The sequence below is a fragment of the Solanum stenotomum genome, chromosome 10 (genome assembly GCF_019186545.1).
Source record: "Solanum stenotomum isolate F172 chromosome 10, ASM1918654v1, whole genome shotgun sequence".
Lineage (NCBI taxonomy): Eukaryota > Viridiplantae > Streptophyta > Magnoliopsida > Solanales > Solanaceae > Solanum > Solanum stenotomum.
This window is the reverse complement of record NC_064291.1, coordinates 43941853-43958508: the sequence shown is the minus strand read 5'-3', so window position 1 is coordinate 43958508 and position 16656 is coordinate 43941853. Positions and strand designations below refer to the sequence as shown.

Below are 16656 nucleotides of genomic sequence, written 5' to 3'. Positions count from 1 at the left end.
GGATGACGTGTAAAAAGAATAAGTGATTCCTTATAATTATATTATTGTTATTAGACTAATCGATACTAACAATAATATTCCTAGGGAAGTTGGGAAGATGTGTTTGTTTTTCTTTTTTATTATATATATCTTTGTTCCACTTGTCAACAGATGACTAAGAGTTGTTGAAGTGGTTGACTAGATTATAATGCAGTGCCAGCATGTATTTTTGGTATTATCTCTCTTTCGAGTTGTTAGAGATATTAAGTGAATTTTCAATACTAACATAGCAGCTGACAGGTTGATTTAATTTTTCAATCCTAAACAATACTAAGTTATACCACATTTAAGAAGAGTATATCATTAGCCTTTAAACGATTAGGCTTAAGAAGAGTGGAATACAAAACACAGAAAGCAGTCAATTGGAAATATATCTTAAACAGCAATAACTCCAATCCAACAGATGAGAGGTAATATTCCACAAACAAATATTCAAAACTTCGATTCATCAGCGAAATGAAAGACAATCAAAACGAAACAATGTCAAACTGCTTCTTTAGAAACTTAAGAGGCCGCAGCAGTGCCCTTCTTCCTTGGAGCTGCTTCAGTTCCTGAAGTGCCCACGAAAACAATAAACCCAGTTATTAATCAAGGATTTAACAGACCAAACTTTGCAAGCATCAAATATTTTTACAAGAGATGTGGTTATGCATCCTATTGCACATTTAACCTTTTACATCCATCTTAAACGGAAACTAGGTAATCTTAAGTTTGAGTGAGTGATAATCTTATCTCCAAACAGACATGTTCATTTAGTGTGTGAAATAATGGATAAGAAAGAAAAGATTACAAGAGAAATGTACCAAGCGGAGGGAACCCAGATAAACAGAGGAAACACAATCTGGTAAAAAACAAACCCTCAAATTGGAAAAGGAGATAAATGTTTTCCCCCAGAACAAAGCCATCAAGAAATCGATCCTCAGATCTCTGTCCTTGTAGCCGAAAGAAGAGGCAAAGATTTATTTTACAGTATTCATGTCCTAAAAATAGCAGTCTTCCCTCAGAATGAGACCTAGAAGATGATAGTGACCTCTAGAAAAAGCACGCATGAAAACATAAATTGTAAGGGTTGCAAGGACTAGCTAGTTTATGTTCCATTTTTTATGATGAAAAACAGAGAGCTCATCCAGCGCCAACCCTTAGGGGCCATTCGCAGCCTTCAAAACTCAGGCATAATGGGGCTGCCCTCTACCCTACTCCACTTAAATGCCATGCTTCGTTCATACGGCGCAGCGCTCGAACCTGTGATCTAACTCACAAGTTCCTCAATCTTAGCCACTTGAGCTTAAGCCTGCATCTGATAAACACTATCCGATGTTTTAATTTCTCCCCTATTTATTTATTTTTCACAAATGCTTTTGTTCAAACTAAGTAATTTCAATTTCAAAGTTTTACATTTAGTAATATTCGTGTGAGGGATAGCTAGCTTGTCTATTAGACAATTAAGTTAACAGAATCTGCTAAATCAGGGTTAGATGCACAGGGTTGTAAAATTTAAAGTCCAACAAAAAATATTCTCTATTTACAAAAGTTGAAAATGAAAACTTACCTTCTCTGAAGTTAGTCTTAAACCTGCGGGGAACATTGCGGAGATACCTCATGCGACCAGTTCCAGTGGTCTTTCTTCTAAGTGCCTTGACGCTCCAGTTATCTACAGCGAAATACAATAATCAGCAAATACTATCCCCTTAATAGGTTTGCAAAAACCACTCAGAGCTTGGATTGCTTTCCGAAACTAAACAATTGTATCAATTGTTTCTCAAAAATCCAATTGGATCTCCGAGTTGGCTTCAGAAATCAGCCATAACCCTTATTTCAGTTTATTTGTAATGTTAAGAGTGATAATGGGGCGGGGCCATTATCCACCGAGTTTAGAAGGCTGTGATTGGTCCAAAGGGCGGGTCACAGACGGATTTCTCGGTTATCAAAAAAAAAAAAAAGAGTTCTCATACCCCCTTTATTTCTTTCAGATAAGAAGATAAGGTTGTGTTTGAAACAGATACTTGAAAACCAATCTTCATGAAGCGCCCACATGGGGACTCATAAACCATTTTTTTATGCTTGACAGTTGGTTAACCTAATGGACTGACAGGCCCAAACTATTTTCCCTTTCCCCTGTTTGATCCATATGGCTTGAAGTTAATTACTCAAAAATGAAGTTCAGTAGCAAACAGTTTGAATCAATTTTCTTATAATTAATGTTATCAGAGGTACATAACCAACTCCAAACACTATTTTCCAAAGCAACAAACACACAATGTGTATTCACGAACCAAACTTAAGACCTTCCAAATAAGAGTAAGCTTAGTCAAACAACACTGTGAGACACATACTAAATGAAAATACTAAAGTGTAGAAGAACACAATAGCTATAAAGCATAGCATGATACCATGCAAATAATAATTATAGAATCCAATTCATTAGTTGAAGCTCCAGGTCAAATATGAAGAATGAAGTTACAATCCTACAATTCCAGTAAGACATCATAAACTAAGCTACCACCTTCCAGTACCCAGCAGCCCAATACCACAAGGATGATAAACTCAATCCATAAGTATCTACACACATTCCTAACCAGTACAGGGAAAATTCCGGATAACTAATACCACACAGCTGCACACTGAAACCAACTCCCTCGAGATCGCTTGGACAATAATTCTTAGTTGTCTAGGGTTCTAGGCATGCTCAAATACCAATTATTTGACTACTAAGCATGCATGATTAATCACTTAAACCGGAGCTACAGGAAATATACTCACTTCATTGTCATTACACCAACCAACTCTAACAAAGACTTGTATCAAAATAATTCCAGTCCCATCTCTTTGCAACTTACACTTTGTCACCAGATATTATAAAGCCCCAAAATAACTATGGCTCCCATTATTTTACCTAATTTACCCAGTTTTCACAAAAAAAAATCAACTTTTTGAGCTAATAGTAAACTGCTAACTCAGCAACAATGTCAATCAATACTATAGTAATTACTTATTCAACAATTGGAAACAAAAAGGATGATCCAAACCAAACAGACCCTAAGTTTGATGAGATTCAACACTAAGCTCTTATCAATAGACAAAAAATATACATCACTCTTCAACATCCAATTAAGAACTATCATACAAAAAATGTCCCCTAATCAGAATCCCTCCTAAACACTGTTAGACCCAACAAGTGCACTCATATTACCATGCATTTCAAAAACCGCTTCCACTATTTCACCTTGTATACCCAGTTTCCTTAATCAAGACCACAGTTAGCTGATAGTACAAAAAATTCAGCTTTATAACCTAATAGCAACTATTAGCTCAGTAAAACTAACTTTCTCCATCAGATACCTTACATAATTACTTATGCAAACAACCACATACCCTTTATCTAATCCAACCCAAACAGGCTCATACTTTAATAAGATTCAAAACCTACCCTCAAATCAACTAAAAAATATATCAATTTCTAACATTGAAACATCTAAAATCAGAAAAGGGTGCTTCAAAAATGAAGAAGAACATACATTTTCTGAGACGAGCAGCAGGGTAAGCACAAGCTGAACAACGACTCTTCTGGATGTGGAAGCTACGACGACCACATCTAACACACAGTGTGTGTGTCTTGTTCCTCCTCTTACCGAAACTTCCTGTTCCTTTTCCCTAATACATCAAACAGCAATAATGAAACACAGCCCAAATTGAACCATTTATGAAGTTTGAAGATTGGAGAGTTACCATTTGTGCAGCTTTTCCTTAAGCTTCGACGATGTCTTGGCTAGAAAATTATACGACAAGGAAGTAGGGTTTTTAGGGTTTTCAGTGTTTTTATTTGGTTTTTTGCTTTACGATTTGGGCCTGGAAATGAAGTCCATTTGTTTCTTTGTTTGGGCCTGCAATTGATTGTTGGGAAAATTGTATATAATAGCAAACTATTAATTCAAATTAAATGCTATAAATATAGTTTGATTTAATTGTACCCCATAGCAAATTATTGCTATTTAACCTCTCTCCTGGTGAATCTCGCTCGCCACTCTCGTTCTCTCCCTCGCCTCTCTCGTTTTTTATACAAACGCAAGTGTATAAAGTGCGTTTGTGTTTGTATAAAGCGAGAGAAAATTGTATATATACATATATTTTCGTTTCCCTCTCTCCCCTCTCCCAGGTCTCGCTCTCTCACTTGTCTCTCTCACTTTATACAAAAATCGCAAATTGTATAAAAATGTGTTTGTGTTTGTATAAAGCGAGAGAAAATTGTATATATACATATATTTTCGTTCCTCTCTCTCCCCTCTCCTAGATCTCGCTCGCCACTCTCCCAGATCTCGCTATCTCACTTCCCTCTCTCACTTTATACAAAAACGCAAATGTATAAAATGCGTGAAAATTGTATATATACATATATTTTCGTTCTCCTCTCTCCCCTCTCCCAGATCTCACTCGCCACTCTCCTAGATCTCGCTCGCTCACTCGTCTCTCTCACTTTATACAATTGATCTTTTTGTATATGTATACCAAAGCAGATTATACAACTGCTTTCTTTTGTATATGTATAGCGAAATATACATATTTATGTTTGTTATAGAGCGCAATTATGCAAAGTTTGCTATAACATACAAATATGAATTTTGTGTTTGCTATATGTGAAAGTTGCTCTTGATTATTTGGTTGGTTGGATTAGAAGGGAACTATTTAAAACATATCCAATTTAGAAATCATTTATATTTAGGGAAACAAATAGGTAAAATTACGTGGTTAAGCAAATATATATTAGTTAATTAGTCATCATAGCTATGGTTTTAGTTAATTACCATTTTCGACCAACATTCAATGATAATTACATAGGTTGGGGTTTCGAGTTTGTATAATTCACACATTTATATAATTTAGAATTTGTATAACTTTTGTATGATGTATTTTTGTGTAACTACTTAAAGTTCAGATGTATATGTTTGCATAAATTCATTATTCGAGTTTATACAAAAAAAAAAGTTCAATTATCTCAAATGTACCTGCGAATACAAACTCACCCCGCGAATTATACAAATAAGACAGTTTAAACTGTAGGAACTTAACCCATAAATATACAAACTATAGCTATCATAATTAAGTTTATTATAATGGTTATTTGTGAAAATTTCCAAAAAAATAAATAAACCCAACATCTATGGGATCCCTTTACACAATCTATACTAAATATTGTAATTACATGTATTATTCTAAGAGGGGATTATGATTACTTTATTTTAAGTGTTTTTTACTTATATAATTCTTTTTATTTTTTGTGGTGTTTGAAAAGGATAAAAATGTTTTTAAGCATTTATTTTTAGATTAAAAAATATAATTCATTTAGACTAATCGAAATGAAAGATTGAGGAGCTGCTGAAGATGGGGCTGCAGAGGGCAGTTCTGGTAAGAGAGAGAAAGTTTGATTGATAAGGGCATTCTGTGAATGGAGGAATTGGCACAAATCTGATCTGAAGTAATGTGTTGCCGCGAATTGGCTGAAAGACTTTCAATAGGTCAGGAAATCATTTCCGCTAAAGAGTTCTCTATTGCAATGTTTTTTGGCGAATCGCTTTCTTTTGAAAAAAGGAATTTTTTTCGGCTTTTCTCCTCCATACTTTAATTGCCGAGTATGATTTGATATAGTTTCAAAGTTTTAAGCTGGAGCCTCACGTCACGGACTAAATTATGACTTTTAACTTTTTGCGATATATTTAAAAAGTCAATCCAAAAACTTCTAAAACTTATTTACCTCTTACACCCAATTTTTTCAAGGGAAAATTAATGGAAGTGGCCTTTCGATCACTGTTTTAACTCAACATGGCCCCATTTTCTATAAATTATTACCAAAAATGGCCATTTTTGTTAAAATAGTACCCTTATTTTACATCTTTCTTAGATTTTGTATGTATGTGTTGTTCTCCTTCTTCTTTTTTCCAGCACAATATCTTCCATATTCAAGTCTGGAATTCGTTATATTATGAGAAGCATATCTAAAATTTTGAGTTGATGTTCATGAAATTGAAGATCTTCGATGCTCAAATTTTAAAATATGACATATCTCAAATATAAATCATTTTGAATACATAATATATCAAAAGATTCAAAATATCAAATGAGCTCGTAATCACACGTCATTATGTGTTGCAGACGACCATCTTGTATATTTTCATCACATCAAATAACTTTGTTTTAGCCTACAATTGTTTTTTTTATTTAATAAAATAAAATAAATATCAGTAGTTGTGGTGTTGCGATGCATATATATCCCCAGTACTGTTAAAATGAACTCTTGCAAAAGGATAGATATTTTGGCTAAGGGGTAAATGTGTTAAAAAGTTAGTAAAAGGTGAGTTGGATGTCACGATCCAAGTTCATGACATATATTGTTTATTTTCTGCCTAGGTTGGTATAAATTTGTTGTTTGACCTATGCTCCATGAAGCTTCAAAAACGTGCATATCATGTGAATTTGAGTTATGCCTTGTAAAACTATTCACTTTTTTTTCCTTTTTCTGAAGTGAGATTCACTTAAAATATCATGTGTGACTCATTGTACTCGCCGAGATTTTCCCCATCATCGTACTGCGAGAATACAAGCGTTTGATATCATATTTGTCATGATCCAAGTCCATAGCACATATTATCCCACTTTAAACCTACACCCACACAAATTTGTCTTTCTAACTATCTCAATCGTGCTTGACTCATATTAGGTTTAAAAAAATAATTTATGAATTTATTTTGTTGGAAACTATTTTTTTTATACGAAAAGTATGAGTTTGTATTATTTTGTTCCATTCTATAAAGGTAGAATTTGGGTAAATTATACTCTAGTTATAAATTTAGTTTAATGCGATTAATCATTAGTTTAAATACCATCCCTAAAATTTACCCAGTGCCCTTTCAAGTAAAGTCTAGAGTCAGAATTGATGAGATCATCACAATATTTGCTTTTTGAAAAAAAAAACAAAAAACAAGTGGAATCTCTACTACAAAAATGATGAGAAGATAATATTTTGTAGCCTTCAATATATATTGCTTGAGGGGAAAAAAATGATGTGACTACTGCTAGTTTGATAATTTTCTCCGTTTTAATTTATTTATTTGATATTAACTTAATACAAGAAAAAAATAAGTAAAATTTAAAAAGAATATTTTTAATTTTGTTTTAAACTGAAATATGTAAGGTATATCAAAATATATTTTAATTTTACGATCTTAAATATGTCATTTGGAAAATTAGAATTAAAAAATTGTTAAAACAAGGAAACTAAAAAGACATTCTATTTAAACGGACTAAAAAGAAAAAAGTAAGACAAACAAATTGAAATGAAGGGAAGTGGTTTTTTTTTTTAATTTTATTTTATTAACTCCAACGTTGCTATGACCCAGGACGGAGCTATCTTAGGCGAAGGGTATTGGTCCGATGCACACTAGTAGTCGTTTGGTGTGAGGGATAAAGATAAATAGTGATGAGATAAAAAATTTATATCTTGTTTGGTTACCATGTTTGGGATAACTTATCCCACCATTTATATCATAGTGATGGGATAAGTTATCCCATATACATGGTAGGATAAGTTATCCCAGGATAGCTAACTCTAGGATAACTAATTTTGGGATAACTTGTTCCCCAACCAAACGATATATCTAAAAACTTATGTGGTGTACAAATGATAAATGTCACTCTCTCTATTCATTTTTACTTGTCACATTTGAATTTAACATACTTATTATAAGAAAATAATAGCTGACATAATTGTTTTACCATGTTACCCCTATTAAAAGAAACAGTAAAAAAGAAAATTCTACTTTTAAAATAATAGACAAATAAAATTGAACCGAGGATAACAATTGTGAGAAAAAAATTCATGACTCCGACTCCACTAGCTATGAGCCTATGACATCATGATAAGTTGAAAAAAAAAATTATGTGTAGAGACGGAGCCAAAATTAGGAGTTTGGGGGTTCTAAATCAATTTGTTTGGGGGTTTACAAGTTAATATACATAAAAAAAAATTAATTTTCTAATATAAATATAAAGTTTACGAAAAAACTAATGGGTTCATTCGAACCTATGAATCCCACCTTGCTTCACCTCTGATTGCGTGAAATTTGACATGGAAAAGCATATTACAGCAAGTGAGTAAAGTACAAATAGATAATCAAAACTTAGAATCTTGAAAATTGAACTTCACAAAATTTGCAGTTTCTCTGAATCGTCTCCAACACTTTCCTTCTCCGCCTCGTTTAAAAATAGCATTACATCATGTTCATAATTAAAAAAGAGAGTACCAAATTCAAATCTAAATAAATAAAGTAAATATATAACTAACAGATTCATAGGCGCGAAATGAATCATTCAACTTTATAAGTTTTGAATTTTAAAATGACGATTTCAAGTGACAGTACTGAATTTTAATCTAAATAATATTTGTACATACACAAATACATTATTTTAATCGATTGAATTTATATCCGGACTCTATCTCCGCGCGCAACTTAATTAAACCCTTTGACACTTTGCAAGAGAACAACAAACAAGATACATTCAAAAATTACTTTAGCTGCAGGTAAATTAATTCAGACTTGTGCAATGACATCATGTTAACGTAGTATGTGCATTAATTTAATCACAAGTAACAAAAAAAAATATTAGTTTTACTTAAGATTTCGAGCCTTATGCTAATATTGGAATAACTACATAATGTAAAAGACAAAATTAACTCAAGAATCCATAACCCTAAATCACCCATAAGTCAAAATTCTTAAGAGGGACAAATAGGAAATATACAAAATTAGGTTAACAAGCGTTTTGAAATTTCAAAATTAAGGCATTTTGTGGGAGAAAAATGAGCTGACATGAATGCAATAATGAGTAAATTAAGTTTTGTAAACTCAATATATATCATGGAAAAATGAAGCCAACAAGTATAATGTCTTTTTGCTTTTGGTTGGATATGAATATGAAGTTTTCAAAACACAATTTCTTGTGGTTATTTGGTCCTATATTCTTGGAAGTTCTTTCATATTTTTGATGCCCTTTCCATTTAAATTTTTCAGTTCATAATATATATGAGGTTAATTGGTTATATACTTATATATAGTTTGTTAGTGTAAGAGAAAATTGATTATATCATCACATTGCTTTACTTGTTATAGCGAGGAACGTTAACTTATTTCAAGATTACAAATTTCAATTATATATATTTTTCTGGATGACTTAATAGTGTAACGGTCATATAACTTAAACGAGTTTAATATGCATCAGATTTACACACTATCAAGTCGCCTAAAATATATTTATTGATAATTCATAGAAAAAAATGGGATTAACATTTAACACTATTAAAAATTACAGTACTACAATATTTTTCTACTGAAAAATGTTTAGTGACTATTCGCATGGATATTTTGTTTGAATTGGTGAGAAAAGAAAAATAATAATATTTTCATACGAAAAAATTAGAAAGTTTTGAGGATCTATCTTCCATCATGCATTTTTTCAGTAAACTAATTCAATAAAAATATGAATGGAAAAATCATATTCTTTAGTACAAACTTTACACTGATTTGTGCGGTGATAAAGAAAAGAACTTTTATTTCTTTAGTGTAGTACTTGAAAACTAAGATAAATTACTTGATATATATAAAAAATAAGTTACCTAATAGTATAAATATTATAATATTGGTTAAACACATAGTATATTTTATTTTGTATCTTTAGACTTGTGCTTTTTCTGTGGGTGGGGTTAGGGATTCCTATGAAAAGGTCAATTAAAATAGTAATTTGCTTGTCTTTTAATATAAGGAATTAGGCATAAGACAAAGGCATATTGACATTTTGACATAAAAAATGAGTTGCTACGTGTTGGAGTTTTCTCCTCTGAGCTCATTTACTCTAATCTATATCTATTTGTAACTTCTTAATTCAAGTATTATAATCTAATGAACAATTTGAAATGGAAGTAGATATCAAAAGTTGGAAAAGGAAAAAGAAGAAAATAAATAAAATAACTTGAGTAGGCCAAGCTAATTTAGTACCATGAATTAGTTTGTAGGCATTTACCGTTGAGCTAAGAATCGAAAAAATATCTTCTTTTATTGAGTCTCAACAACAACAACAACAACAACCCAGTGAAATCCCACTAGGTGGGGTCTGGGGAGGGTAAATAGTACGCAGACCTTGCCACTACCTCATGGAGGTAGAGAGGCTGTTTCCAGGAGACCCTCAGCTCTAGAACAACAACTCAAAGTGACAGGAGAGATATATATAAAGCAAAACAGCCAAAACAAAAGATAGCGTATAATCAACAAATGAGACAATAACATCAAGAAAGATAAAGGGAGTGAAATGCAGTAAACAGCATAAGGTAAGGACTACTCCAAACGCTAACAACCCAAACCCTCTCAAGGGAAGACACACGCTAGCCCTACTAACCTTCAACCTTAATACGCGATCTCCACTCCTTCCTATCTAGAGTCATGTCCTCGGTAATGTGAAGCATAGCCAAGTCTTGTCTAATCACCTCTTCCCAATACTTCTTGGGCCTACCTCTACCCCTCCGCGTACCCTCTACCACCATTACCTCGCACCTCCTCACTGGGGCGTCTGCGCTCCGTCTCTTCACATGTCCAAACCATCTCAGTCTCGCTTCCCTCAGCTTGTCCACCACAGAGGCCACTCCCACCTTCTCCCGGATAACCTCATTCCTAATCTTGTCGCTCCTAGTGTGTCCACACATCCATCTCAACATCCTCATCTCCGCAACATGCATTTTATGAACATGTGCGTTCTTAACTGGCCAACACTCCGCTCCATACAACAAGGCCGGTCTAACTACCACTCTGTAGAACTTACCTTTAAGTTTCGGTGAAATTTTCTTATCACACAATACTCCAGAGGCAAGCCTCCATTTCATCCAAGCAGCCCCAACGCGATGTGTGACATCGTCGTCGATGTCGCCACTCCCTTGGATTACAGCCCCAAGATACCTAAAACTTTCCTTCTTAGGAATGACTTGTGCGGCAAGTCTCACTTCCACATCTGTCTCATCCAACCCATCGCTAAATTTGCACCCCAAATATTCTGTTTTGGTCCTACTCAACCTAAACCCTTTGGACTCCAGCGTTTGCCTCCACACCTCCAACCGCGCATTAACTCTGTCCCGCGTCTCATCCTTTTATTGAGTCTCATATCTAAATTATTGAGAATATGAATTTTATATATGAAATGTCACTCAGTAGTTAGCGCAACACATCTAGATGTTGACTAGACCAAATGTTTGTCTAGAAATGCTTCTAAGCAAGTTTCTCCTTAAGATCTCCGTCCACCTAACATATTTAATGACTCTATTTGCTGACACATTAATTAGTTAAAATATATTTTTAACTAACTTCTTTAAACCTTAAACTCTCCCCTTTCAAGTCGGAGATATCAGTGTCACGAGAAAGACGACACTACGACTAAGAAAGTGGAGAAGAAGATGGTGGATATCACGGTTGGAATAAACTAATTTATGCGGTGATAGTTTTAACTTTAGCTTTTAGCCTAATATAAATTTATTTAGATTTGTCACGGTGAAATTATTTTCCCACGTGACAGAATTTTCAAACAAAAGAGAGAGTGTACACACATCATCAGAAATTAGTCAGGGTGTCGCTAACTATTGAGTGATAGTTCAGGTAGAAAACTCACTTTCAATAGTTCAAGTATGAAACACAAAAAAATGATATAGTTTAAATGCGTTTTTTACCCTTTAACTCCTTAACATTTGTAGTTGCATTGTTTTGAATTTGACGCTTAGGTAAGCATGAATTAATTGCATTACCATTTTAATGAAAATTTTGACTTCACCACCGTCCAAAATAATGTCTAATCAATTTTACTATTGGATAGATGAAGGTATAGTATAATCTTGACTTGTGGTGTACGTTTGAAATGAATTAGACAACTAGGCCAGAAAACATCAAAGAGGAGTAATAATATTTTTTGGATGTTTGTTTCCCAAAAATGCCTATTCAATCACAAGCTACAAAGTTTGGTCAGATTTATATTCTGCATGTGATAAACCAATAGTTTGAGATTAATTTGAATATGAAGGAACCAAATAAAAGTAAAAATTAACATCAACGGGCATGGTAGGCTCACTATTAAAAAATCACTATTTTCTCACTAATTTTGATTGAATTAAATGAGAAAAAAATAGTAATAATATTGTCAAACAGGAAAAATAGGAAGTTTTTCACTGCATTTTTTTAGTGATCTGATTCGATAGAAAATAAGTGAGAAAATCATATTTTAAGAAATAATTTTTTTATTGATTCGCGATGAAAAAATATTCATTTCTTTCTAACTAGTCGTGGATGACAGTGACCCTTTTGCAAAATCGATTATTTTGAGTTCAAGCTTTAGAAACGGAGAAATTCATGATAGAAATCATTTTGCCATTTTAATGAACCCTCTAAGTTAGATAATCCATTAAATTTCAAATACTACTCTCTCTACTCTATATTAAGTGAATTATGAGGCAATGCATATTTATTAAGAAAATGAGATTAAAAGAAAAAAATGGAAAAATATTCAACTATTTATCTTGAATTTTGAACAATTCACTTATTTTAAATTTTAATTTTTTTTTTTAAAAAATCAGTTAATATGAAATAGATTGAAGTATTTAGTTATAAAAGAAGATTATAATTTTAGCTGGTCATATTTCACATCATTAAAACTTAAATAAATGCCAATATTAAGGATATTTTCCTGAAATCAAGAAACCCCTTATCTTCTTGTTGCTAATTATGTCATGTTGGCTTTTTCTTTATTTTTATCACCTTTTTAGGTTCATAGATTGCTTCCAAATACTGAAATGGATTACTCAAGTTGTGCAGAACTGAAAGAATCGTCACGTATTGTTTTCTCTGTCCTAATCTATATGATATTTTCTGAAATTTATAAGTTAAAATAAATTTTTATTTGATTGAGATTTTTTTATGTTCTTTTAAATATTATGATTTACAATATTTTTTACGTTATTTTCAAATATATAAATTTTGTGTCAACAAACTTAAAATTTTTATGTAATAATAATCTTTAAAATGTTCTATGTCCTAATTCCATCTAGTATTTGTAATCATGTACGTGATCAAAGTTTGAACAATGATGATTGATGACAATACAAAACATTTCCACCCAATTAAATGAGTTGATGAATTATTTTAAAATTAATTTACTTTTCAATGGAACTAATTTTATTTCAAAAGATTTGAAGTTTCTATATTAAGTAACGTACTTGGCGTTAATATTCTGAATTCCCCTACTTTTATTGTTCATTTAAAAAAAATAAAAATTAATGCAAGATTATTTAAAAGAAGAAAAAAAGGGAGGGGATTATCATGTGTATAAATGAGGTGGAATGATTCAATCCTACTGCTCCCATGTGAGTATGTGATACACATCTTCATAAATTTACAATTCACAAGTTTGAATATATGTGGACTACAAATTTCATCTTCTATACTTTTTATTTTATTAAACTTTTTAAGAATAAACTTAAACTACACCAACCAATTAAATTAAATGTACAGAATTATATCCTCTCCTATCCAATTCTTGATCAACTTGCATTTTCTAAACACTATGAAATGAGGGTTTTTTTGTTTGCCTATCGTATGTATCAGCTTGACGTTGTTCTAAATTAAGGAGGTATTTTGAAAGATGTGTGTATTAAAAGGCTGATGACTACTTAAATCAAAAGACTATGAATACAAGATAGGTCGAAAGGGAGTTCATTTTCATTACCTCGAGGTGTCTAGGTGTGAAGTAATTTAACGATGGTATGATTCCTCTAAAATTGAATAATCCAATTAACTTACTAAAATAGGCTTGGATCAAGTAGTGACAAATGTTGGTGCGTGACCAAAATTTCATATTGGTCGTAGAAAAGAAAAACGAAGTTATTTATAAGATGTAAAATACTCTTAATGGTGTGAGATTTTTGAGAAAATTGCGTGGGTTTGACAAATAAAGGACAACATTAAACCCAATTAAGAGTATTCATGGACCGTTTTAGCACATTATCTAGTATCAGAGTCAATGATTTGACGGGACAAGTATGAAGATGACATTGGCATGCAGTCGGACCAACTTAGTATCTTTGCCTGTTTATAGGCCGATTTATGACATTTACCCTTAGCTTTAAAGACACGTACACACCCTTTGAGCTTGACTGTATAGACACATTAACTCTCTGACTCATCATATGGATCTTAGTTTGAAGGCAAAATTATTGATATGCGAATAAAGTCTCACATTGATAGATAGAAAAAATACTTATAAGATATTGAATACAAAGTTGGCTTCAAAACGAATAATATCACTCTGTGTTAAGAGTATTCTCGAACCAATTTAGACCAAACAACAAACTCCAAAAAACGGATAGATATTGCTTTTTTTATATTTATTTCAACAGTCCCAATCCTATGAATCTTCATAATTTTCTATCTCTACCTACTATAAATATGCATGCAAGTGATGACAGTTTTTTTGAAATATTAGATGATGGATAATCATATTGTAAACAAATTCTCTCGTCTGTTTCCTTCCTCTTTCACTTCTTGTCAGTTTCGAAATATACCAGATGTTGTTGAAAACTCATTCATTATCTCCAAAAACTCTAAATTTCTCCATAATAATGTTCTCGCCGGAGTTTCTTCGAGAACCAATTCGTCGATCAAAACTCAAGAATCCAAATCAAACAAGAACACTTTTATGAAGAGTTCTTCATCAAATAGCGGGTGGTTTAGTAGTGAAGGAGAAAATGATGAAACAGAGGATGCTTTTTTCAGCTTGTCTTCTGGTTATTTTTCCGAGTCGTTTCGCCGGAAACCGGATGACAATTGTCGGAAAATGTACAATCAGAAGAGTTCTGAAATGGGTCGTTGTTCTTCTGAGTTGTCAGTGAATTCTGTTTCGAGAGTTGGGTCAAATTTGGACGAGTCAAAATGGGTTAAATCAAGAAATGGAAACTCAAAAACAGAGCAAAACAGAAGAGAAACCAGCAAAACTTCCCGGGAAACAGGTGGAACTTGTCGGAAAAAGTACAGTTCTAAAATGAGTCATTGTTCTTCCGAATTGTCGAGGACAAATGGACGAGTTGGGTCAAATTTAGATGAGTCAAAATGGGTTAAATCAATAAACGGGCTAGATTTCGCCAGCTCAAAAACAGAGCAAAACAGAGGAAAGACCAGCAGAACAGCCAATCAGAAGGAATCCGAAATGATTCCTTCTTCTTCCGAATTGTCAAGGATAAACGGGCGAGTGGATTCAAATTTAGACAAGTCAAAATGGGTTAAATCAATAAACGAACTTGACTTCACCACCTCAAAAACAGAGCAAAACAGAGGACAGACCAGCAATAAAACATCCCCAAGATCCAGCAGAAGAACTCTCCGGAAAACCATCCCGCTTGAAAAGTTCGATTATTACAGCGATTTTACTAGGGATACTCGCCGGAAAACCACCAAATGTCGCCGGAAAATCAAGAAATCAAGTTCAACTAGCTCTGATGAAATGGGTAAGTTTAAAATTGTAATTGATGGAAGAATTGAAGAGAGCATTGCAGTAGAGAAGAACACAAATGATCCATACAATGATTTCAGAACATCAATGCTAGAGATGATAGTAGAAAAACAAATCTTTGGACTCAAAGATCTTCAAAGGCTTTTGCATTGTTTTTTATCATTAAATTCACCTTCTTTTCACAAGATTATTTTTGAGGTTTTCTCAGAGATATGTGAAACCTTATTTCACTAACTCTAGTGGTAGTACTTTAATTTAAATTACATTTTTAGTTTGAATAAAATATTTGTAGGATTTTGATAACTTGGTGTAAGAAAGAGTATGCAACTACTACTACTAATTACCAAATGTTATGTATCCATTTTTATTATTTTTTTTGTTTTTTAAGTTTATGTATGTGGATTTCCTGTTTTTGTTAAAATGATTGTATATATTTATGAGATAATTACACTATAGTGAGGTCCATAAAATTATTTTACATAATTCAATCAAGGTTTTTAATGGCCACTTAATTCGGGGGAGGTTAAGGGCCCTAGAGAGTAGAGGGTTGCCATGAGGCCATAGCCCCTCTCGGACTATAAAAAATCCAAACTCCGAGCCAAATGATAGATCTTGAAGAGACGAATCCAACATAATGTGAATCGTCTCAAAATTCCATCTACAACTCCAAAAAATCACAAATTACAAACGGATTAATAATGCAAAATTCAAGAGCAAAGTGTCGGCTGCTTTCAAAAAAAAAAAACTATCAAATTCAATTCATGATGTCTCACCTATTGGGGATAAAAGACTCTATCTTGTCATTTGAGAGAAATCAAGCGGGCAATGTTTGACGAAATTCTGTTTTTGTATAATAATTGATATATTATATATGGATTTATAAATACCTCTTATAATTTTGTGTTGTATATTAGTGTATACCAAGTTTTTAAATACTTTTATAAAAATGTAATATATGAACGTTTGTATATTAATGTATACCGAATATATATTACTGTATATCAAATTGTGTTTTGGACAAAAAAATTGTAATGTAAATCT

The 16656-nt window shown here is 32.6% G+C and overlaps 1 protein-coding gene across 1 annotated transcript; it reads right to left on the bottom strand.

The window, feature by feature from the left end:
• Positions 1-429: 429 nt before the first annotated feature.
• LOC125841494 (60S ribosomal protein L37) lies at positions 430-3877 on the bottom strand. Its single transcript, XM_049520642.1, has 4 exons — positions 3766-3877; positions 3555-3690; positions 1589-1690; positions 430-590 (listed from the first exon to the last, which is right to left on the bottom strand). Exons 1-4 carry the CDS (start codon positions 3766-3768, stop codon positions 544-546), a joined length of 288 nt encoding a protein of 95 aa, XP_049376599.1. The 5' UTR covers positions 3769-3877; the 3' UTR covers positions 430-543.
• Positions 3878-16656: the final 12779 nt, after the last annotated feature.

Coding starts and splice junctions, on each gene's coding strand:
- LOC125841494 (XM_049520642.1), bottom strand. Junction 1,691..3,554: donor TGCTGCTCGTCTCAGAAAAT/GTATGTTCTTCT, acceptor ATTTCGCTGTAG/ATAACTGGAGCGTCAAGGCA. Junction 591..1,588: donor TAAGACTAACTTCAGAGAAG/GTAAGTTTTCAT, acceptor TGGGCACTTCAG/GAACTGAAGCAGCTCCAAGG.